At 39.7% G+C, this 24,892-nt stretch overlaps 1 protein-coding gene across 4 annotated transcripts in view; it reads left to right on the top strand.

Moving 5' to 3' along the window:
• pdxdc1 (pyridoxal-dependent decarboxylase domain containing 1) overlaps positions 1-23,797 on the top strand; it is a 34,494-nt gene extending 10,697 nt beyond the window's left edge. For 2 of the 4 annotated variants that reach the window (XM_051386853.1, XM_051386852.1), the window contains exons 11-24: positions 273-374; positions 649-774; positions 1,348-1,398; positions 1,949-1,993; positions 6,310-6,370; positions 7,949-8,019; positions 8,622-8,727; positions 8,851-9,025; positions 11,669-11,787; positions 11,881-12,002; positions 12,938-13,030; positions 13,357-13,453; positions 14,923-15,021; positions 16,931-23,797. In XM_051386853.1, coding sequence (XP_051242813.1) covers positions 273-374; positions 649-774; positions 1,348-1,398; positions 1,949-1,993; positions 6,310-6,370; positions 7,949-8,019; positions 8,622-8,727; positions 8,851-9,025; positions 11,669-11,787; positions 11,881-12,002; positions 12,938-13,030; positions 13,357-13,453; positions 14,923-15,021; positions 16,931-17,223 — 1,560 coding nt within the window. In that variant the 3' untranslated portion in view covers positions 17,224-23,797. The remainder of the gene's footprint in view (positions 1-272; positions 375-648; positions 775-1,347; positions 1,399-1,948; positions 1,994-6,309; positions 6,371-7,948; positions 8,020-8,621; positions 8,728-8,850; positions 9,026-11,668; positions 11,788-11,880; positions 12,003-12,937; positions 13,031-13,356; positions 13,454-14,922; positions 15,022-16,930) is intronic. The other 2 variants (XM_051386855.1, XM_051386854.1) reach the window with 1 other exon arrangement.
• Positions 23,798-24,892: the final 1,095 nt, after the last annotated feature.

The following is a 24,892-nucleotide window of genomic DNA, read 5'->3' as shown; positions in this document are numbered from 1 at the left end:
CTATCTGAATTTTATATATTTAGTCCAATAACATTTTGAAAGTCTAGAATAACTGTGTGATTACAGATAAAGGTATAATCACAAATGTGTAAAAACCTAGAACTGAGATATGAAAAAGACAAATACAGGCAAGCATGGTGAGTTTCCACTCTCCCTCACTGTGTTATTGTCTCACTTTGATCATATGAGCCAGACACCTAGGAAATGCCAGCTCATGTTTGACTTTCTCTTGTGACGTGTGTATCCATGTACATTATTCTTTCCCCTTCCAGGCTGCCAACAGAAGTGACAGTATGACACTGACACCAGGTCAGTGGCTGGGACTGCCTGCTGTAAGCGCCGTCACCCTCTACAGACACGAAGACCCAGCACTGGTAGGCTCATAACATTTCATACAAATTGATTCAACACAGAGCAATACATGTTTTTGTGCCATTTTTAGGTTGTCCTCTTGGTCACCCAATACTAGCTGAGGAAATAGCATTTTCTGCTTGCAGTCAAACAGATTGACTGAAGGTGATTTAAACTCTGCTTCAATAGCTGCTAGTTGATCTACCCACATTAAGATTGGTTCTTAATCTCATTAAGATTAATAGAATTCAGTTCAGCTCTCCATGTCCAAATGACTCACTGCTCTGTTTGTCTCAGTCTTTGGCAGCAGGTTTGACCTCCAGCCAGCCGGTGGCAAAGCTGCGAGCGTTGCCTCTCTGGCTCTCCCTGCAGTACCTCGGTCACAATGGAATTGTTCAGAAGATCAAACACGCCACCGTTCTGGTGAGCATCACTTAACTCCCGCCTTAACCACAAACTGTCATTTTTACTTTACTGTTTGCATACAGATTAAACAAAGGAGAGTGTGGTTATGTGCTGAAACTATTTCTTGGTAGTTCGCATGCAGCAACTGTGCTTATCTTCCTGGAGTCCCACACCGAGGTTGCTAGGTTTGAAACCGAAAACCAAACCAGAATGCTGGGTGGATGGATACACTATTATTGTTGTGCTTTATTGGCTGCACAGTTTCAACTGGTCTGTAGAAGGAAACAATGGCAGCTTGTGTGTTACATTGACTTACTGAGAATGACTAGGAAACTGTTGACTGAGCTAATAAATCATGTCAGAAGCAGGCTAATTTCTCCATAAGACTCAGCACGATCAGACTTCTTTTTTGCAGCCAGTGGATGTGCCCCCTGCTAGCCATTCAAAAGAATGCAGGTTTAAGACCCTTCAGCTTCATTTCACAGACCTGGAAGCTCTATCCACTAATTATATACTATCAATGGTTAAATATGTAAAATAATATATAAATAATTTCTTATTCTTTAATTCCTTTATCTCTCTCCTCTCTAGAGCCAGCAACTCCTGCAGAAGCTAAAGACTCTGGCCTCCATCAAAACATCAGTAAGTGTTCTCTTAATGTTCTGCCGTAAATGATAAAATAATGTCTACCACAATAAAAGGTGAACAGGCTGGCAGCCAGGTCAGAGTGTGTGAGCTTATTAAGACATAACAAGCATTGTTATTGTATGTGCAGTTTCCATTTTATAACTCACCACATGATATGCAAAAATATGTCATCATGCCTTGTTATCTAGCATTTTGCTAACAATAGCGAACTAACTTAAGATGTGGCTATATAGTTACTTTTACCCTTTACCCATGTTCAAAATGTGGTTGTCTTTTCAACATAGACAAGCCTAGCATGTAGCATATCTAAGTACAGGAAAGGAGAAAGTTGAGGTTCTGACTGAGGCTTGTGCAATTGTTATTAGAGTGCAGAGCAAAAAGGGGCATTACTTATTTGGCAGCTTAGGTCCTGTTTTATGTTTAATCAGAAATTTTGTACAATGATCAAAGCCTCTCCATGTATTCAGAAATAACACGTAGAGCGTGTAACACATGAATATATGACCTCCAGCTGTTCAAAGACAAAACCCATTTGTGTTTGTAGGATGTCCTTGAGACTGAGATCTCTCTCGCCGAGGCTTTGGTCATGGTAAAACCAGAGTTGTGTTCATACTGAAATGGTCTCAAGGGTGACCTAAAGGCTTGTTCACTGGCATTAATATAGTCACTGAGATGTAATGTGATGTGAAATTATCCCAGAAATGTGGCTGGGATATGGGATTGGTGGCGTTATACATTAACACTACTGTAATCCAGATGCAGTGAACAATCAAGGGATCGGATGGGGATCAGAATCATAACACAGTGGTACTCAAGCTAACAGTAGCATGGTAAAAGAACAATGCATTTCAGTTTTGTGACAGCCAGCTGCATTCACTGTGAAGAGGCTGTAGTTTGAGTACCACTCTGTGAATCAGATATGAATGTGTATGAGCTTGCAGGTCCATGTATGAGTCTTTTCTGTATGGCTATAGTTATAGTCAGTGTGGGTTGCCTTGGTTCCAGGGCGTGGTGTCGCCGATTCCGCCCATCTCCGGGGCTTCACTGCGGGACGTTCTGGGCTCTCTCATGCTCTCTATTGTAGGTGGGACCAAGCCTCTGCCTGTCTCCCTCACTCCCCCCTTCCCCTTCCCCTCTTTCCTCCCCTGTCTTCCTTTTCTTTCTTCCTGTCACTCCTGACCATTTTCCTTCACTCACATCAGCTCAGCAGTATTTGGGTCTCCATTGGCTGATGGACTGTTCACTTCTTCCTAATTGTTTAGGATGTGGACCACTCAGGCATGTTATTTGAGGTACTTCAGGGAATGCCTCTCCACACTCATTATGTTTTGTTGCCTTTGGAAGAAACACAAGGGTCATGAATAATTAATAAATGTGTCATGTGCTGTATCTGTATATCTTATTACTTCTTTTAGTTTAAAATCAAAACACTAGTTGGTGATGCCCCCTGTTAGGATGCTTTCCACAGCAGCAGAGTAGATCATTCAGGTGCTGAAAGAGAGACTTTGAATTTCTTGCTGTCTGAGGAGGTAAAGGCATTGCTTTGCCTTTTTTGCTAAGATGTCTTTGTGTGTCAGATTATCTGTGATGTGGACTCCCAAGTACCTGAAGGTGCTCACCCTCTCTACAAGAGTCCCATCAAGTCTCTGGGGTATGTAGTTCCTCTGCTGCTTCCTCCCAGAATCCACAACCAGCTCCTTGGTTTTGCTGGCATTCAGTAAGAGGTTGTAGGCCTGGCACCAGAGTGATAGCTATCCCACTTCTTCCAGGTGGCCTTCTCATCTCACTACTGTGTCATCAGCAGACACGACAATGGAGTTGGAGCTGTTTTGACCACATAGTCATGTGTACTCAGAGTACAGCAGGGGGCTGAGTGCACAACCTTGGGGGACACCTGTGTTGAGGATAAGAGGATTGGAAGTGTGACTGATCACCCTGACCTCCTGAGTTCTGGCAAGTCCAGGATCCATGCTCAGAGGGAGGTGTTTGGTGCCAGGTCCATCAGTCTGGTGGGGATTATAATACTGAAAGCTGAATTAAAGTTTATAAGCAGTCCATCCATAATGCTAAGATAAAATTTCAGGTTTTATGATGTTTCTTTGAATCCTGACCAATCTTCTGAACCACGGCCTGTATGTCTGATTTTTTTCAGTGATTCAAATAGATCTGTCCTGCTCATTGATGGCTGCGCCCAGATTGGAAAATGAACAGAGCCAATTAGAGCTTTGTTTGCAGGATGAATGGGATCTATGAAAAATAGTGACAGAAAAATGGGCAAAAAATTATAAATGACATCAGTGTAGCTTTAAAGGTTGTAAGTTAAGCTTTTACCATTATCATGAAAAAGTTTTCAAGACAAACAGTGAGCCTGGATTATTGCAAACAAAATAATGAAAGGACACTCCATAAGAGTTATGTAGACTATAGATTTTTATGATCCTTTAACAAATAAAGCAGAAGTCATCAAGACAATTTGGAACCAGTTCTCAGTTTCTTACCCCTAGTCAGGCCACCACTTTTGGCCAGAATTGTCTCAACAAATATTGCATGGATCGATGGATTGCAATTTGGTACAGACATATTCCTAACAGGATGAATTGTAATAACTTTGGTCATCCCCTGGCTTTTCATCTAGCGCATTCATAGGGACAAATTTTTATTCTTACCAGCACTGTTGGTTTGTTACCAAATATTAGTACACTAAACAACATGGTAAACATTATACCTGCATTACACCAACATTTTAATATTGTCATTGTAAGCATGTTAGCATGCAGACATTAGCATGTAGCTGATAGTGTGGTTACAGATCCTTGGTCTTGTTAAGATGCATTGTACAGTTCCTATACAGTTACCCTCTTTGACCATTTATCCATTTTTGATCCATATCTGTGGTGTGGTGGCAGCAGGGCAAGCAAAGCAGTCTGAATATATTTTTCTGTGGCTCTATTGGAATACACTATGTAGTCCCTCTAGCACTTTCTGGCTCTGCCTCCCACTCCAAGTTGTTGGTATTTTAGTCCAGCTATAATGACTCTCACTCATTTTCTGTTGTCGATGTAGTGAATAATGTGTGTATTTGTTTGGAATCCAGTGGACCAGGTCTGTGTCATCCATAGCAATTTTCTGTGTACTAGTTGTACGATAATAACTATTTAATGTTCGCCAGTATCTTGTCTCAGACTAACCTTGATTGTGCTGGGACTGTCTTGAATGTGGTGTGGTTAATAGTTTTTAAAAAGTGGTACTTTCCCTTACTTTCAACAACAAATGCTTGTTGTCACAGTGTTTGCTATGACTCTTATAGCACAGGTAGAGACTTTTCATCAGGTGATCTTTGTTTGCTCTTGCTTAACACATCTTTGTCTTATCTTCCTGCTTGGCTGGGAACATTATGATCTGCATGTATGGGTTGCTGGTGTGGACTCCTGGGTCCTGTCTGAGCCGAGGGGCCATGCCGCTTACCATAATTTGGACGTTTGTTGTCATATTGACCCCAACAAAAGGCTACACCCTGCTACACTTCTGGTGGCACCTGATTGGACAAACGCTTTGTGCTCCTGTTTGGGAACTTTCTCTTGTATTACGAAAATAGTTCACCAAAATGGAAAATTACTTTTCCTGTGGACGCGTACCATCAGTATGCTTTAAACAAACTAGGTCGCACAATGTGTAGGCTGTCCATGTCCAGTGTTTAAACCTGTTCTGAATGGCCACACTCAAAGGTGGGCCAAAAAGCATGCAGCGTAGAGAAGGGCAGAGTGTGGTAAATTGTTTAAAAGGTTATAACAATGTGTTGACCTTAATACTTACACCAAATCAGATGTTGTGGCGAGTCCTCCGATTCATTTGAATTTGGGTAATGTGTTTAGGCTGCGGTGGTGGGATGCTAAAAAAAATAACAAAGCAGCCCTGCAACAAAAAGTTGAAACAGAATCAACTTTTGTAGAAATGCATCCTGTCAGAGGAGAGGTGGTAGTGAGAAAACTAGTAAATAAGAAAAATAAAACAATATTTTCTGTGTAAACACGCCACCACCTCTGCATGCCAGAGGCGTAGCGTGAAGCATACCAACCTTCAGACCTGTCTTATATTGTGGGTAAAACATATCAGTTATTTTTCTGGTTTTCTATCTTGACAACACCACACATGCTTGTGAATTATTCATGACCCTCACATCAACACCCCAGAAACACTAGCCCTCATCTCAACCCCACCCAGGCATGATGCTTGCCCTAACCTTTCACCTGGATGTCATCAATGATGGGCTTCACTTTGGGTTTTATTTCCTGTCTAAGTGGTTTAGAAAATGAAGAAATGTACCATATGTAACTTAACTGAGATCAGTGTTTGCTGAATTTGATTTTGGTTAAACGGCAAAGCACAATTTGACATAAATAATGAGGTAATGCTAAACAGGAGACACCAACCCTCTGTGATATACTCAAAAACACAGATATGTCCAGGTACTGCCTGCTTCAATGACCTGGTTGCATGGTTCATAGACTTGCTTTTAAAATATTTTACAGTGATAATGGAGTAGTCAAAATGCCCAATGCCACATATTGTCTGCTAAACACTACATTTAAATAATGTATTTATTCTAAGTGTCTTTGGTTTGGCTGCTCCATACCACTAAGAGGCAAGGATTCGGGGCACCACTTCCATATAGACCAGTTTGACAAATCAAACAGGAACTGTATGTGGCATACAGTTACCACAGAAGTAACATGTAATAGCTTCAGTAGGCATGGAGACAAAGCAAAATATTTAATCCATGTTTACATTGCACCCTTTCAACTGATGATAATTGTTTCGCATGGCATACAGCAGATTACTTATTAAGTATGATAATAATGATGCTGCGTCTCAGATGCCTGATCTGTGTCTTTGTGTGTCCAACAGGTGGAGGATGAACTCAGTTCCCCTGTAGTGCTATTCAAGTTTTCCCAGGAAATGAGTGCTGGTAAGGGATGCACGCCCTACAAATATGACTGATCAAATTGTAATAAAGAGTCTTTGTCAATGAAGCTCCACTTACTAGGAGCTGTCAACCAAAGCTCATGGTCTTCATCAGCAATTGGAACTTGCTTAGTTGGCACCACATGAGCTAAGTGTGGAACTTCAGTCATGGGATAGCAGGTGGTTAGACACTGCCCGTCCAAAAAAAGTCACCACCTGGATTTAACTAAACAAATCGGTAAGAGCCTTCCATTAGATAATTACTGCATATGTTTCAGCTGGCAATAAGTTATTTAACCCTAGCTGATGCGGTGAGTAGCTTCTCATTTCTTAAACAACCATGTCGGAAGACATATCCTGTGGTCGTGGAAAGGATGTTAATCAGTTTCAGAAGGGTCAAATTATTGGCCTGCATCAAGCAAAGAAAACAACTAAGGAGATTGCTGAAACTACTAAAATCGGGTTAAACTGTCCAACGCATTATTAAAACCTGGAGGGATAATGGTGAACCATCATCTTTGAGGAAGCAATCATGATCGGAGATCACTTAAACGTTTGGTGAAATCATATCGTAAGAAATCAACAGTAGAACTCACGGCTATGTTTAATAGTGGAAGTAAGAGCATTTCCAAACACAATGCGAAGGGAACTTAAGGGATTGGGACTAAACAGCTGTGTAGCCATAAGAAAACCACTAATCAGTGAGGCTTATCGGGAAAAAAGGCTTCAGTTTGCTAGGGAGCATAAAGACTGGACTTTGGAGCAATGGAAGAAGGTCATGTGGTCTGATGAATCCAGATTTACCCTGTTCCAGAGTGATGGGCGTAAGGGGTAAGAAGAGAGGCGGATGAAGTGATGCACCCATCATGCCTAGTGCCTACCGTACAAGCCTGTGGGGGCAGTGTTATGATCTGGGGTTGCTGCAGTTGGTCAGGTCAAGGGTGAGGTCAGCTGACTACCTGAATATACTAAATGACCAAGTCTTTCCATCAATGGAGTTTTTCTTCCCTAATGGCACGGGCATATTCCAAGATGACAATGACAGGATTCATCGGGCTCACATTGTGAATGAGTGGTTCAGGGAGGATGAGACATCCTTTTCACACATGGGTTGGCCACCACAGAGTCCAGACCTCAGCCCCATTGAAAGTCTTTGGGATATGCTTGAGAAGACTTGGCACAGCGGGACGACTCTCCCATCATCAATACAAGATCTTGGTGGAAGATTAATGCAACTCTGGACGGAAATAAATGTTGTGACATTGCAGAAGCTTATTGAAATGATGCCCCAGCGAATGCGTGCCGTACTCAAAGCTAAAGGCGGTCCAATGAAATATTAGAGTGTACGACTTTGTTTTGGACGGGCAGTGTATATGGGAGGCGATAACCACTGTGAGTTGGTTACACATACTGTTCCCAAACGTCAATGAAATTCATTCAATCCATGTTAAAAAAGGATTTGAATGAAGTTGAGGAAACATTGAGATGATACCAGGATGAAAATGTCACAGTGTATACACAAACATCTCAGTATATTGTATTCTTACTGAAGTTACCATTTACATTTTTCCTATGTTGTTAGCATCCAGTGGGGGTTCAGTGGAAGGTTACTGTGCTGGGGAGAAAGAGGTGCTTGACACCTTCAACAGATGGGTGAGTGTTTTCCCTCCTTCAACATGTACAGTACGTTGTGTTTTGTGGTAGTTAAATGGTTAGTTTGGATTTTATGAAGTGGGGTTGTATGAGATACTTATCCGTAGTCAGTAGATGGCAGTTGGCACGGTCCCAGTTTGGAGAAGCAGACAGGAGTACCAGCATTAAAGATAAGCAATGGGCTGCTGTGGACAGGGGCAGCAACAAAACATATTTTAGCAACCTCCTTCTCGATTATGTATTAATATATATGAAAATGAATTGTGATTGATAGTCTGAATCAAGGCTGTCTGGCTGGAAAGATCTGTCAGCTCTTTCTATGATGCCAGACACAGTTCATGTGCTTAAATGTAATATCATGAAACTTCATGCATAGTGTACATACATGTGCTGATACTATTTACAATATTACCGCACTTATTTCTGCATTGGGTTTGGATGGAAATTCAGGTTTAAACTAGGCTTTTTTTTATCAGGTTTTTGATACTTGCAACTTGCAAGTATCAAAAACTGAACCTTTTTCCACAAAATAAAACCCTAAACTCTCAACTTGTCCGACCACACAGTTTGATGCATTCCTTTAAAATGTTTCCTGGGTGTAGTTGGGTGAACAGCTGCTCCAGCTGGTTCCCGCTAGTGGAATGGATGTGGTGGAGCTTGAAGACGAGGGTACATGTGTTCGCTTCAGTCCCCTCCTGACTGCTGCAGGTAATCTGAACACACAAACACAACATTCTGCTAGATATATTTTTCATTTGTTAAATTCTACCAGCAAGGGTTAAAACATGACCAGGAAACAGCAACAACCATGACTTTCTCCCTCCCATCCAGTTCTGGGGACCCAGCAGGGGGATGTTGAGGACCTGGTGGAGAAGCTGTCAGAGCTGGTGCCTGTGATGAGCTCCACAATGTGCCTCAGACAGGACTTCAGAGAGGAAACCCACCGACACTCACCGTCGCTCATATACGTAGAAGAGCTCAGCTGGCCTGGCTTGGGTGCTGTCCGGTAAGAATGGCCAGGCTTTAACAGGGGTTTCCAACCTTTCTGAGAGTGAGAACATCCATGTTAAATTGATGCTTTCAATAGAACATAGCAGTGTGTATTTTCACCTTCATTTTTATATACAGGGTTGGACCAGTTTCATTTGGAATTGTGGTTGTGGACGTTATTTTTTCTCTGGTGGTGGTATTAACACTGGAATCTACTGATATAAACAGAGTCAATTTACTTCTCTCGCCTAATCAAGGTAAACCAATAAACTGATCGATCATGAAAATGTAAAAGTGCAACTCAGACAAAGTAGGCAAGGGTTTAGGCCAGTGGTTCCCATTTTTGTTTCGGGACTACTAGGTGCCACTAGGAGTCACCAAAGCTTCACAGGGGTTCATGAGGCGTGTAAGAATACTTTAAAAAATATAAACAGTAGGCCTTTATCTCAACATTTCAAACACTGACAACAAGTATTAGATTAAGTAGTGATTGTTAAAAAAAAAAAAAAAAAAATACAGAATTCTATTGTATTGTAGGAAAACTCATCTTCAATCAACATTCACAGAAAATGTATTTATTATAATAAAAACAATATAATAATAAAATGAAAATAATGTTGGTTCATCAGTTGTTCTGTAAAATATCCATAAAATAAGTCACTTAGTCAGGGATCTTCAGGTTACTCAGTAATAGAAAAGGGGTCCCTTAAGGAAAAACCTGGGGAACCACTGGTTTAGGCCACCATATGTCCACCGGTGGATTCTTGCAAATGCCATTAGAAGCACTAGGAGGAGCCAGAAGAACCTGATTTTTTCACAGAGTATCTGTCTCGTGTACTACTGTCAGGATATAGTGAAAGTTTCAGCAAATATGACAAAAAGTTATTTTTATAAAAGTTACCGTCTGCAGCTTTAACTTTTTTTGGGTACGACCTACAGTACTCCAAAGTACCCATATGTGTAAAAGTACCCCTATTTGAGAAACATTGTACTATTCTATTTAATAACATATAAAAACCAGAGGCGGCATGAATTGTAAGTATACTTGCTGTCCTTTTAACAGTGTTGGGATTTGTCATGAAAGGGTTAGCTCAGTAAGATAAGATAAGATAAGATATTCCTTTATTGATCCCCCTTAGGAGAAATTCAGGTTGACACAGCAGCAATAGGGCAACGTAGTGCAAAACAGAGAACAAAGAATATCACAAATAAAAATATTACAAAATACAAAATATAATAGAAGATATAAAACTATAAATGAAAGTATATACACTATGCATTGCGAGTGCAAAATATGAGCAGAAAATTAAACTAAGACTAAAACTAAACTGTACAAGTGGAAATTAAATATAAATAGTGCAAAAGGTTTGTGCGTTGTAGGTAGGAGTTTTAAACCAGTCTTTGTCTGCCGGGGTTGGAGGTACTGGGTGCTGTGACGTTGTGGAGTCTGATGGCTGATGGTACAAATGTGCCTCCAAACCGCTTTGAGGCTCGGGGCTGGGTCAGTCTGTGGCTGAAAGTGCTCCTGAGCTGCCTCAGCTCAGTGTAGAGAGGATGAGAGGGGTTGTCTATGATGGCTTTCAGTTTCCCTTTCATCCTCTTTTCAGTCACAGCCTCCACACTGTCCAGCTCCATCCACCACCACCGAGCTGGCCTTCCTCACCAGCTTGCTAAGCTTGTTGGGACCCCCAGTGCCGATGCCTCCCCCCCAACAGACCACCGCAAAGAAGAGGACACTGGCCACTACGGACTGGTAGAACATCTGTAGTAGCCGAGCCTCCTCAGAAAGAACAGCCTGCTCTGTCCTTTCCTGTAGAGGGCCTCAGTGTGATCCGTCCAGTCCAGTTTATTGTTGAGTGTCACCCCCAGGAACTTGTAGGTGTCCACCATCTCTACCTTCTCCCCCCTAATCGCAACTGGGGAGGGGGTCCTCTTGCTCCGCCGGAAGTCCACCACAAGCTCTTTGGTTTTCCCTGTGTTGAGCTGTAGGTGGTTCCTGTCACACCGTCCAATGAAGTTCTCAATCAGATCTCTGTACTCCTCCTCCCTATCATCTGAGATACAGCCGACAATGGAGGAGTCTTCAGAGAACTTCTGTAGGTGGCACGCTCCAGAGTTGAAGCAGAAGTCAGAGGTGTAGAGGGTGAACAGGAACGGTGATAGTACAGTTCCTTGGGGTGTACCAGTGCTGCTCGTCACCACGTCTGACAACGGCTGTGCAGTCTGACATACTGTGGTCTGTCAGTGAGGTAGTCAGTGATCCAGGCCACGAGGTCCTGATCTACCTACATCACAGAGAGCTTCTCTGCCAGCCGGAGAGGCTGGATGGTGTCGAAGGTACTGGAAAAGTCGAAGAACATGATCCTCACGGTGCTCTGTGACTTCTCCAGGTGGGTGTAAGCTCTGTGAAGCAGGTAGATGATGGCATCATCCACGCCGATGTCGGCCTGGTACGCAAACTGCAGAGGGTCCAGGCAGTCGCTTACCAGGGGTCTGAGGTGCTGCAGAACCAGTCTCTCAAAGGTCTTCATAACATGTGACGTTAAAGCTACAGGCCTGAAGTCTTTGAGAGCGCTGGGTCTTCCTTTTTTGGGAACAGGAACTAAGCAGAAAGTATCTCAGTAGGATTCTAACACAGGACTATGTTGGATGTTTTCAGGTACGAACCTCAGGCTGAAGGAATCGATGAGAGCAGGAGGAAGCAGGAGCTGGAGAAAATCAACACTGAGCTGCTGAAGAAACTACAAGAGCTTGACACTGACATCATCTTCTCCACTGGTTAGTACCTCTTCACCTCTGAGAGGCCTGTGACAAATGAAACTCACACTATTTATCTTAACACAGTTTTTTTTGTCTCTCCTCTCTCCCCAGGCCCTGAGTTTGGAACACAAGAGAACTGTATCTTTGTTGGCATGGTGACTGAGGACGTTGATGTTTCAGAGCTGGTGAATACAATAGCTACCCTCGGGAGGGACATAGAGGAGAGTGGAAGGGTAAGTGCTATATTCATTTCATAGGATACTTGAAGGTGGTTAGACAGTCACAAAAAGTGTTAAGAAAGATGAAATGAAATAGTGAACACAATAACAGCAGGAAGTTTGTGGAAAATGAGAAATTATGAGACGAGTTCACCTGATATTTTTAGGAACTTTTTATACAATTTTATGTATTGTATTTCCTTTTTTTTACATTAACAATCAGACATACTTCATAGGCTCCTTAGTTTCCTTACACACCTTAAAATCAAGAAGGCCTTGTGACCCTCCTTGCAGCTTTAGCCATAGGAACCATTATTCTAATTGATAAATGTCAGCTTTTATTGTTAACTGTATCAATGAAGAATGATGATAATGATAACACCATTACAGGAAGAAATCAATCACAGAGAATGAATTAACCATCATACATTGTAGATTGTTCATGTATCAAAATATCTCCTTTAAATTATGTCCCTGGTTGTTAAAATGGAATTACAATTCAGCTCTGATTGTTACCATTGACTGTATATAAAGATGGATAACATGACTGCTCCCAAAATTGAAGACAGCTCAGTAATGCTAAACTTCACAATGGTACTCCACAAACCAATGGGATAGGCTCTAACTTGAGCTTTTAATTAGTTATTTGAAGCTATAAAAAGGGTTTTTCCCATCATAATTGAATAATTGATAAGCTCATCATAATTGAAAGCTGAGCCTGGCTTGCGATTGAGTCAGCCAGGTGTATGACTGGTTCCTCGATACCGCAGAGCCAACCCTGATGACTACTATGCAGACCCTGGCTCCAAATGATGTTACCAGTGCAAGATGGCAGCAGCTGAGGAAGAGGAGACATTTGGTCCATTTTTATATACAGTCTATGATTGTTACACAGGGATTTTTGTTGAGTATAAATATAAATCATTAATTACATTTTCTTTCCTGTGCAGCTTTTGGAGAACATGACAGAGGTGGTGAGGAAAGGCATCCTGGAGGCAGAGCTGCAGCTGCAAAAGGCCAATGAGGAGAAACTCATGGAAGAGGTGTGTGTGTGTGTGTGTGTGTGTGTGTGTGTGTGTGTGTGTGTGTGTGTGTGTGTGTGTGTGTGTGTGTGTGTGTTTTGTTAGAATTCATTTTGAATTTATAGTGTGATGATGATGACATGATGAAGGTCAACTTGCATTTAGGATCAGGGTTCTGGTTTAGAATTAGATAACGGATAAGATTAAGTTTAGGGTAAGTATGAAGTTAGAGAAGAGATGAAGTAAATGTTAACCTGCTCTCTGGCTTTATTGATTGTGTTTTATAAGGTTTACATGTTAGTATAGAAATCTATTCCATTCACGTTTTTTGTCTCTGTCTGTTTTAGGGAGTGATGAGACAGCTTCCTCTGGTTGGCTCTGTGTTAAACTGGTTCTCTCCAGTTCAAAGCTCCATAAAGGGCAGGACCTTCAACCTGGCTGCAGGTACAGTGCTATGTGTCACTGTTAATATTAAAGAATTCTGAAAATGTGAGGAGGAAAAGAATGAATTCATAAGGAAAAGGACTCTGAGAGGTATGAGCACCAGGGCTTGTGATAGAGGAGACTGTGAGATTCCCCACAGGCGCACCACGTATGGGAGGAACGTGTTGTCTGTTGTGGGGGGGACATTTGGAATAGTCTTCCCTCCACAATAAGGGAATGCCCCACATACTCTTCTTTTAAAGGACAACTAAGACAATGGCTCAAATCAAACCAAAAGTGCGACCACTAACTGCATTATATCCTGTCTGGGTCTGGTGTCCCTCTGATTGTGTAATGTATTGTGCTGTGTGTGTTGTCTCTTCTATTTCTATTTTATCTATTTATTTGCTGTCTCTTCTATTTCTTTTTTTTCTATTTATTTATTAGGGACTACGAATGCAAATTAGCAGCTTTGCTATAATCCAGCATGTTTACGGAGATGTTTAAATATCGATGTTCATTAATGTGCACTGTCCCTATCCAAAAATAAAGCATTTATTATTATTATTATTATTATTCTACTACTATGATTATTATTTAGGATATCTAGCATTTGAACCAGGAAATTTAGAGACTTGTTTCCCAGCCATGGAAACACCTAGAAATTGATTAAAATGACCAAATAATAAGGTAATAATGAGCCAGCATCAGTAATCAATACATACATTACTAAACCATTAATCAAACTAATAACTAACAGCAGTCAATGTCAGACAACTTTAAAGCTGCAGTAGGTAACTTTTATAAAAATAACCAGATATTAACGCTGGAAACAAGACTCAACAATCAACTATCTTTAAGCCAGTTACCTAGTGTCTGTAGTGGTGACAAAAATTATACATATTAGCAGTTTGAATTCAACTAAAAGCTCCATGTGCCAAACTCCCTTTTAGAAACATCACATTTTAACAATTCCTCAGAAAATTCTGGCCCTTGGACACATGTAGTTTATGACCTCTGATCTAGTGTAGTGGGACCATGCCACTCGGAAGTCAATAGTCTAATGTAACCTTTCAACCCAGTAATGAACTTGGAAGTGCAACAGAAGCAAAGGGGAGCTTTGGGGTAGTCCAGAATGCAAGGTCCAATGTCACATGAATACCACTGTAGTTTTCCAAACTTCACCCAACTTCACTGCTCTGTCTTTGTCTTCTTTTGTAAATGTCACAAAACATCAGCAGTTGTTCAGATACATTTTTAAAATATGAACATGATGTAAAAGATACCACCTTTTAAAACATACTGAACATAGATAAATGTTCATTGTCATTTAGTTTGATATGTGTTGCTACATACAGTACAGAGCAGTAACCCTAGCACTGTGCTGGGGAGCTGATTGGCTCTCATGTAAAGTCCACATGAAAGTATGTAAATGTCTGTCAGTATTTGTGTGTAACATACATATAAATGTTAATGGTGTGTGTCCACAGGTTCCCTGGACTCCACAGAGGTGACTTACTCCACCAAGGCCCAAACAGGCAGGCCGTCCCTGCAAGACACTCCCACCTCCTCATCAAAGAGACTGCCAGGTGAGACTACAGTCAACACTCAAATAAAAGCACACTGTGAAATTACCTGTACTCTAATACTGCCCTACAAAGGCTAACCGCAGTAACTACGCCAACAATGAAACTGAGAAAATTGCTTCAAAGTTTTTTATTATCCAGCCAAATGTGTTATAGCTAGAACAGCAGTTATGTGCTTATTAAATACAGTCCTGCTCACCATTATTGGCACCCATGAAGTTTAAGTACATAATGTGGAATATCTTCTGAAAAAAATGAATCAAGTGAAACATTTCTGTTCTATAGAGAACTCGTGTTTGATACAAAAGAGCAAATGATAAACAACAATTTAAAACAATAAACAATGGGAGGAAAAAATAGAAAAAACTTAAAGCTTGCTGTGTCACTGGTATTGGCACCCTTTGCTGTAAATCAGTATGGAAACACATTGTGACTCACCTGTGGTAAATCACAAATGAGAATCACCTGTGATAAATTGTCTGTGCCCATGTGACATGAATTAGCCAATGAATGATGACTTCCGTGTTTTAAAAAGCCATCTGTTATCCCCTGTTCCTTTGTCACAATGGTGAAGACAAAGGAGCTGTTTGAGGACATCAGAAGTGCGATAATTAGCAAACACAAGACCTCCAAAGGGTATAAGGCCATCTCCAAAGACCTTGGTATCCCTGTTTCAACAGTGCGTAATGTTATTAAGAAGTTTGCCAAGCATGAAACTGTCAAGCGATGAGTCCTGATCTCAATCCGATTGAAAATCTTTGGTATGAGCTGAAATCTGCCATTGGGTAAAAGAAACCTGAAAAGAGTGGGAGAAAACACCAGCTGAGAGGTGCAAGAAGCTTATAGATGGCTACAAGAAACGTTTGGAGGCTGTCGTCACTGCCAACGGGTGTGCAACCAAACATTAAAGAGGGGTGCCATTATTGCTGCACATGCTGTTTTTTCTGTTTCTTCTTTGAAATTACAATATATAAGTTATTACTACTATGATTATTATTTAGGATATCTAGCATTTGAACCAGGAAATTTAGTGACTTGTTTCCCAGCCATGGAAACACCTAGAAATTGATTAAAATGACCAAATAATAAGGTAATAATGAGCCAGCATCAGTAATCAATACATACATTACTAAACCATTAATCAAACTAATAACTAACAGCAGTCAATGTCAGACAACTTTAAAGCTGCAGTAGGTAACTTTTATAAAAATAACCAGATATTAACGCTGGAAACAAGACTCAACAATCAACTATCTTTAAGCCAGTTACCTAGTGTCTGTAGTGGTGACAAAAATTATACATATTAGCAGTTTGAATTCAGCTAAAAGCTCCATGTGCCAAACTCCCTTTTAGAAACATCACATTTTAACAATTCCTCAGAAAATTCTGGCCCTTGGACACATGTAGTTGATGACCTCTGATCTAGTGTAGTGGGACCATGCCACTCTGAAGTCAATAGTCTAATGTAACCTTTCAACCCAGTAATGAACTTGGAAGTGCAACAGAAGCAAAGGGGAGCTTTGGGGTAGTCCAGAATGCAAGGTCCAATGTCACATGAATACCACTGTAGTTTTCCAAACTTCACCCAACTTCACTGCTCTGCCTTTGTCTTCTTTTGTAAATGTCACAAAACATCAGCAGTTGTTCAGATACATTTTTAAAATATGAACATGATGTAAAAGATACCACCTTTTAAAACATACTGAACATAGATAAATGTTCATTGTCATTTAGTTTGATATGTGTTGCTACATACAGTACAGAGCAGTAATGTCATATTGCTATGAATTCTGTTCAGATTTGTGATACATTTGGATGAAAACACTGCTAGTGACACTCACAGAATTCTGGGTATTTGTGGGAAACAACATCCCATACCTTATGCATTTCCTGTCCTGCATTTTCCTCATAGGTCAGAGGTTATTCCAGCGCTCAGGGGGGGCAGGCTTTGACTCCTTCAGTGAAACCAGTTCCATCGGACAAGCCGAGGAGAGCGCCGGGGAGGGGAGCACCACTTTGAGCAGCAGCTTCCGCCCACCCACCCCTCCACCCGCACCCGAGGAGAACTCACAGCCCGCGAGTGACGTCATACAAGAGAAAGTCCCAGAGTCCTCTGTGCAGGTGAATGCGCAGGTGGAGGCTGAAGTGGAGACTGAAGAGGAGAGGCAGCCTGAAGGCCAAGAGGTGGAGCAGAGCGAGAGATAGGATGACTCTTTCTGCAGGTGTCCTCCAACCGTCCTTTAAATGGTACCAGCCTAACTAACAGATGTTTAAAAACAAAGGTGTTATTACATTGTGAATCTTACTCTTCCAGTTTTGAAGGGAAAGCTGATGGAGATTGGGCTGTTTCCGTCCCATTGTTTCAGGACAGCAAGAAAATCCACCCTGGCTACTCTTATACTGTCATGCTCAGTTCTCTGCATTCTAGTTATTTACTGATTAAAGCTGCAGTAGGTAACCTTTTAAAAAAAAAAAAACGTTTTGTCATATTTGCTGAAACTTTCACTATATCCTGACAGTAGAACATGAGACAGATAATCTGTTAAAAAAATCAGGTTCCTCTGGCTCCTCCTAGTGCTCCTAATGGTATTTGCAAGAATTCACCAGGCCTGAATGAAAACAACCAATCAAAGCCGGGAAAAGGATAAACACGCTTTGGGTTGGAGGCTTGAAGATAGTTGATTGTTGAGTCTCATTCCCAGAGTCCCAAAGCGTCTGTATTTGGCATCCAGGGAATGAGACTTAACAATCAACCATCTTTCTTCTTTATGATTGGTTGTTTTCGTCCAGGCCCGGTGGATTCTTCCAAATGCCATTAGGAGCACTAGGAGGAGCCAGAGGAACCTGTTTTTTTCACAGATTATCTGTCTCAGGTTCTACTGCCAGGATATAGTGAAAGTTTCAGCAAATCTGACAATAAATATTTTTTATAAAAGTTACCTACTGCAGCTTTAGGTGTTCTAATATGATATTTCTTTAATGTTGATGCAGCATTCTGAGAACCATTTATGCCTGTTATTAAAATGCAGTCTGCATCCAGACACGTTAAAAAAACACATTACTTACTGCAAGGTGTAAATGTGTCGTGATCAGATCTGCCTGACCACATCTGGAGGTAGTCTGGCTCACATTGTGGGCTGATCTTGCATTAATGCAATCCATACAACGTGCTGGTGCCCTTCCACAATGTAACTCATATAGATATTAGTCAGCATAAAGCACATTTATTGGTATTCATTTGGTAACATACAGCTAACGTAATGATAATAAAATAATGATTGAGGTTTGCTCAACTGTTACTGGAGCACAGAGCAAAAAGGCGGGTGAAATATGGGAATTTAATGTAGTCAGTTGGACAAAGTTTCCCGGAACTCAACAACTCACAAAAAAAATGAAGGGTGTTTGGGGCAGAGATCTGATCTCAGTGAGGATAACGCTTTAAAAACAGCAGGTGTGAGGCACCAAGGAAAGATTGGATCATGTATTATTCGAATAACAAGTGGCATTTTAATAGCAGGCTTAAATGTGTTGTGAGAAATGTTCAGAATGCCTTTTAACCACTTAAAAAAGACGAGAACTGGATATACAGTTCCTGCCTCTTTTGCCCTGAATGTCCCCCTGTAGGAACACTGTTCTGCTGTCAGACTGCTTCATAGCTGCACTCGAAATCTCTTGTGTCATCGCTGATTGGCTGTGCTGTCACACAGGACATAACAAAAATACACTAAACAGCAGAAGAGGTGTTTTAGGGTGGATTTTTTCCTCGGAAGGTTGGATGGAATAGTTGACATCCATCCTTTTTATACTAAAGTCTGTCACTTGATGACTTTGGGGTGTCCTGTTGGATTATAGAGCAGAGAAGTGGCCATATTGCACACAGAATTCCTTTAGCTTTAAAGAGAAATACATTTATGATTGGTTCAGGAGTCTCCATTCACTTCAAATAAATCAGCTCACTATTAACTGCAGTTAAAAGGTTTAGATTCCTCACTGTAAATAGTCTACACAGATGATATATATCTAACCCACCCAATTACTAACTAGAATTATTTATAATGAAATAAATCTGTATAGAAGAAGTAGAGTACCATAATCTATTTAATGAAAAAAATGCCTACTGAACATACAAGCTTAAAACACTCCCTTAATTAATGTGCACTTCCCCACAATCACTGCTGGGGGAAAAATACATCAGGACATCTGAAAGATTTTGGGTTGTTTTGAGTAAAAAGTCACAATATTACAAGAGTAAAGCAGTTGTTATTACAAAAATAAAAGCATAATTTTACATTAAGAAGTTAATAATTATTTGAGATAAAGCTGGAATTCTAGTCATGAAGAAAAATCACGCTATTACAAGATAAAACTTTAACTGTACAAAAGGAAGTGACTATAGGAATAAAGTTCAAGATAAAGTTGTAATTTTACAAGACAAGTTATGTTACAAGAAAAATAACAAGATAAAGAGGTACTGTTACAAGAACAAGTCGTGATATTATCTCATAACATTACAAATTCAACTTTTTCTTGTAAGATTACAACTTGACCTTTCTCGTACAAATTCTGACCTTATGTTGTGACTTTTATTTTTCCAAATATTATGGCTTTATTCTCAAATGTCAGAAGTTATTTCAAACCAGGGGCCCTAATACTCCATTGTATAAAATAAACTCCAGCCACAGCTTTGTGACTCTAACTCATATTTACTTTATGATTGCACATGCAGTGGGGGCCAGAGTTTTGAATTTCTATATGAATTTGTTTTTATTTTTGTCAGGAATGCAAGCTGAGCAAAACGTGGCCTTCTGTCACAGAGGATGTATGAGGAATATTTCCTTTCTTTGAAAAAAACATCCTGCCAGACCTGGATTCAAAGTACTTCCTGTCCTGGTTACCCTTATCCTAGTGCCATATTACAAGGCCAAATAGATGTTTGTGTTTGTTTGTTTGTTTGTTTGTTTTTTGTTTGCTTATTTGTCCTTTGGTCTGTTTGTTCTGAGTTGATTCTGCCAGGCTTGGATATTCAACCCAACACTTGTCCTTATCCCCTTGATGTATTTTGCTATAAATAATCAGCAATAGCATAAGCTAAGGATTATTTTGATGTGTTTATTAACTTTTCTTTAAAGGTTATATATATGAAATTCACTTGCCACTAGATGTCACTCTAGAGCACCAGCGTCTGTGACCCAAACAAAAACAGCACTATGGCTGACCAGACTCCATTGACAAAAGCAGTACCTAGCAGATAATCGTAATACACTTCAAACTGGACAGAAACAAAGTTAAACTCACCAAAACTGTCTTTTGTTAGTCTTTCCACTGTTCCAACAATCACCAATTCTGGTTTTGTTTGTCTTAATTCACCAACTCTCCTAAAAGCCAGCAGGTTCACACGGAGGGACACACATGCAGTTCAAAGGATCTGCTGTATTAACACAATTACTCCACTATATCTTTAAATAGCAAATAGTTGTTTGCTGCTATATTAATGTTCTAAATCTCATATATATCACTTTTAAAGGATTTCTGGGGATAGAAGGTCACAAAGTTCAAACAGTGTACCACACTGGAACAATACCACAGACATGTTTAGGGTAGATCCTAAAGGTCTTTACTCTGTTTGGTTGGAGTCATCCCAGATGGAAGTTAGTCAATGATGAGGGAAATGTGGTGAAATCTGTGGTTGTCAATCCAAACTATGGTCTAGATTTCACTGAGACACACAAGGTCAGGTCAGAAATTTTGGAACAAATTCTCACAGTGTGACTGCTGCCACCACCAACCACAGTTACAAACCAACCAATCAGAATATAACATGAAATGACACAGAAAACACTGTCTGACATGACACTGAACTGCCCATAGACATGCCCTTTAAAACTGATATGGTACAGTGAAGGAGTAAGAAAATATTTAAAAATAGCGCAAAATTTTGTTTTGTGATATTGTATTGATTTGATTTTTGTGTTTAAACCCCCGACTGCTAGAAAACAGTGTTGTAATGAAAACTGAGGGCTATGATGTTGGATGTTAAATGATAAATACAAATGCAGATCCCACTGTCCTCCCAAATTAGATTTGTCTTTAATCACAATGGAAGTTTGTCATGAATGCACACTTAATATGAAACTGTGATGGGAACCTCTCTAAAAATGCAAACATCTTTCGCCTGATATTCAGCATTTTGATGCAACTTTACACAACTTGATTAACGGGAATTCTCATTGTTTTATATGACTTTTGGAAGTGAATGGGATTGAATGAGCCTCGGTAGGTTTTGCTCCCATGGACGTGCCTCAATGTAAAAACAAATTTGGCCATTGCCGTCCTTTAGTACTTGAGCCAGGTACTGGTTGAACATTTACTGTAAAGAGTTGTAAAATGTGGATTAAATGTGGTGGTTATGATAAGGAATGAAGATTACAAAGGAATCTATTTGAGCTTTATTGCACTTGTTCTGTAGATAATGTCTTTACTACTGTTCTTTATTTAATTATTATATTGTGTAAATGAAGGGGAATCTTCTTGATGATTATTATGTTCTGTTCTGTTATTATAATGTCAAGCGAAATCAATAACTTTATAACCTTACAAGAACATGTTTTGATGAAGAGCTTTTGATTTGATATAAGGAAATGTCCTGGACTGTCCTGCCTCTGTCACTGTCTGAATGATGATTGTATTTAATCAGCAGAATCTTTTCTCTTGAATGTTTTCTACCATTAGTTTACAGTACAGAAACACTGACATATTTTGTGTCATTTTGTGTCTCTCAACAGATTAAATTCAACATTTTTATAGTCTTAATGTTCAGTTCTAATTCCAAAAGTACCTCTCCATCTGATATTTAGTCTTCCTCTATACTGTTGGGAGTTTGTGGTTCTGTTTTTCAGTATATGTTCTTAAAGCTGCAGTAGGTAATTTTTATGAAAAATAACCTTTGTTATATTTGCTGAAACTTTCAGTATATCTTGACAGTAGTATATAAAACAGGTAATCTGTGAAACAATCAGGTTCCTCTGGCTCCTCCTGGTGCTCCTAATGGCATTTGCAATAATCCACTGGATGAAAACAACCAATCAGAGCCAACAAAAGATAGTCGATTATTTAGTCTCATTCCCAGGTTGTCATATACCAACACTTTGGGTTGGTGGTTTGAAGAAAGTTTATTGTTGAGTCTCATTCCCAGGGTCCCAAAGTGTCTGTGTTTTATGACCTGGGAATGAGACTCAACAATCAACTATCTCAGGAGCCAGAGGAACCTGATTGTTTCACAGATTATCTGTCTCATGTTCTACTGTCAGGATATAGTGAAAGTTTCAGCACATATGACAAAAAGTTATTTTTATGTACTGTGGCTTTAAGTACATTTGTAATTGTATTTGAGCCCTAGATGTCTGACAGAGCAATAAATGAAAGCCAATGGGGAAAACATGGTCAGGCATTGATAAATAAAAGCACATTTACAGACAAAATGAAAATCACAATGTGGAAAAGTACATGTAGTATGTATGAATGTGTTATAAGACAGAATTTCACAAGTAAAGGGGTATTACTACAGTATATCTAATGTAGCTACAAACAGACCCAAATAAGTTGGTGGTATAATCTGTAGAAATTTCATCTGTCCTTAAACTAAAAAAATTGTAGCAGTGAATGAAACTGAAATGCTGGACTGAAACTAAATCTGTATGTCAGCAACCTGCTTTCAGACTTTTGTGCAATCTGAGGCATGACAACAAACACAAAATAAGACAAAACAGCGGTACCAAAGCAAATAAAAATGTATGAAAAATACTACTGATTACTGATAAGTGTGGACTTAAGTCACGTGACTTGGACTCGAGGCAAAATTGACCCTTCCTAAGCTTCACCCCTTTTTGCTCTGTGCTCCAGAAACAGTTGAGCAAACCTCAGGCAACGCTTTCCTTTCCTGTACTTAGATATGCTATGTGCTGTGCTAGTCTATGTTGAAAAGACAAGTTAAAAGATAAAAGGGACATACATAGTCACATCTTAAGGAAACTAATGTTAACAAATCCCTTGCTTATTCGCTAGATCATTTACATCAATTGTTGGCTAGCCACTTACAATTCTAAGCTCATGTTAGAAACATGCTAGCCAATTAGCTAGTTAACAATTAATGTAAATTAGCTTGCTAGTGAGCTAGCATTTTGTTCACATTAGTTAACATCCACATAATCACATGATCAGATACTTTCATTTGAGTCACTTAGAATGACATAAAACACAAACCGTTAGTTTGGTTTAGAATTTGTTTATTAGCACCTTAACAATACATTGGGTTCTAGATTAGCACACATTGAGTTTACATTGTGTGATTGTGTCATATTGCTACTTGGTTTAATATGTTGTTAATTCATTTCTGTTTGTCTTTGAGTTACCTGATCGCTTAGTTCTACTTCCTGGTTTGGCAAACGTTGGGGCTGAGGGCCGAGCCAAGGACCATACCAAGAGCTCTGCCACCAGGGGGGATCAGTGATTCTTTGTGTTGAGTTTCAGTAATTGTCTATGTGGTCCTCACCTATGTGTATTCATTGGTTTGATCAGCCAGTATATATTTTGTCCTCATGTCTCATTCTGGTAGGTCTGTTAGGTGAGTTAAAGTCTTGGTAGCCTTAATTATTCGTAGAGTTGTGTTTTTTGTTGTTTGACCTCTTTAAGGGCCCTATAACTCAGTTAATTCAGTTGCCTTCAATAATCTGTTTTGTTGAATCTTTTTGGGGGAAAATAAACCCAACTTTTGAATTTAAAACCTGTTACTTGTGTCTTGACTGCTTGGTGCACAACGATTAGCTTACGAACTGAGATGTGGCTGTTATGTCACTTTTATTTTTCAATCATCTTCAGAATGAAAGCCTAGCACATAGCATATCATAGCATTCAGGAAAGGAGAAAGTTGACAGAAGTCACAAAAGGGGCGGGGTTTAGGAAGGGTCAATTTAGAATTTAATCTAATGACTTTAGACTCAACAAAATCAAAACAAACAGTTTGCAATGTGACTTTGACTTCACTTGGACCCTGCCTTTTGACTTTTTGCCCCATGTCTGTATTATTGACACTAATTGCTCATTTTTGTTGCAACAGATAAACTTTAAATCAGTTTGACAGTAGCCAATCACATTGGACAAGCTGGAGTGTGTTTGTCACCGCATAATCAATTTGCCTTAAATCATTTCAGTGTTTATTTGAAAGTACTAACAATTTCCAAAAAGCATCAGTTGTTTCTGTAAATGTACCATTCTAACTGCTAACTGTTATTCAGTTTGTTGGAAAATATAGAACATAATTTGTTTGGGATGTGAAGCACAAGGTTTAGGAATGGACTTGGAACTTATTGGACTTGACTTGAGACTTCATTGCCAAAACTTGAGACTTTATAAGGACCCACCTTTGCAAATATCAGTTCTGTACTGGCAGTGATAATTACATTTTGACATACACCACTGACTAAAATGTATCTGAATTGTTGGTTACAGAAATTCAGCAACAAATCCTGCTTTATTTTGTCTTTTAAGCCCATGAAGTAACTAAGTCCTGAATTGCATTATATTGTAGATGTGTTGCTTTTATTGAGTTGCTTTTGTCTATAAGAGACTAACTATGATCAAATAATAATAGCAACAATTAATAAGTATATCACTCTTTATGTATTGCTAGTCTAAAGGAGTGTTGGCTAGTTTTGAATTTGAAGTTATGCCCGCAGGCAGTACTTTTTATAAAAGGGCCACTTCCTCTGGTTGAACTGGTAATTTAATTGTTGGACCGATTTCATTCCTGAGGTCATATTTAAAACCACAAAATGTTCTAAGATGATTCATGTCATGTATACAAGTGTGTGTGTGTGTG

This window comes from Dicentrarchus labrax, unplaced genomic scaffold, assembly GCF_905237075.1.
Source record: "Dicentrarchus labrax unplaced genomic scaffold, dlabrax2021, whole genome shotgun sequence".
NCBI lineage: Eukaryota > Metazoa > Chordata > Actinopteri > Moronidae > Dicentrarchus > Dicentrarchus labrax.
The sequence above is the reverse complement of the archived record's forward strand: the minus strand, read 5'-3'. Positions and strand labels throughout refer to the sequence as shown.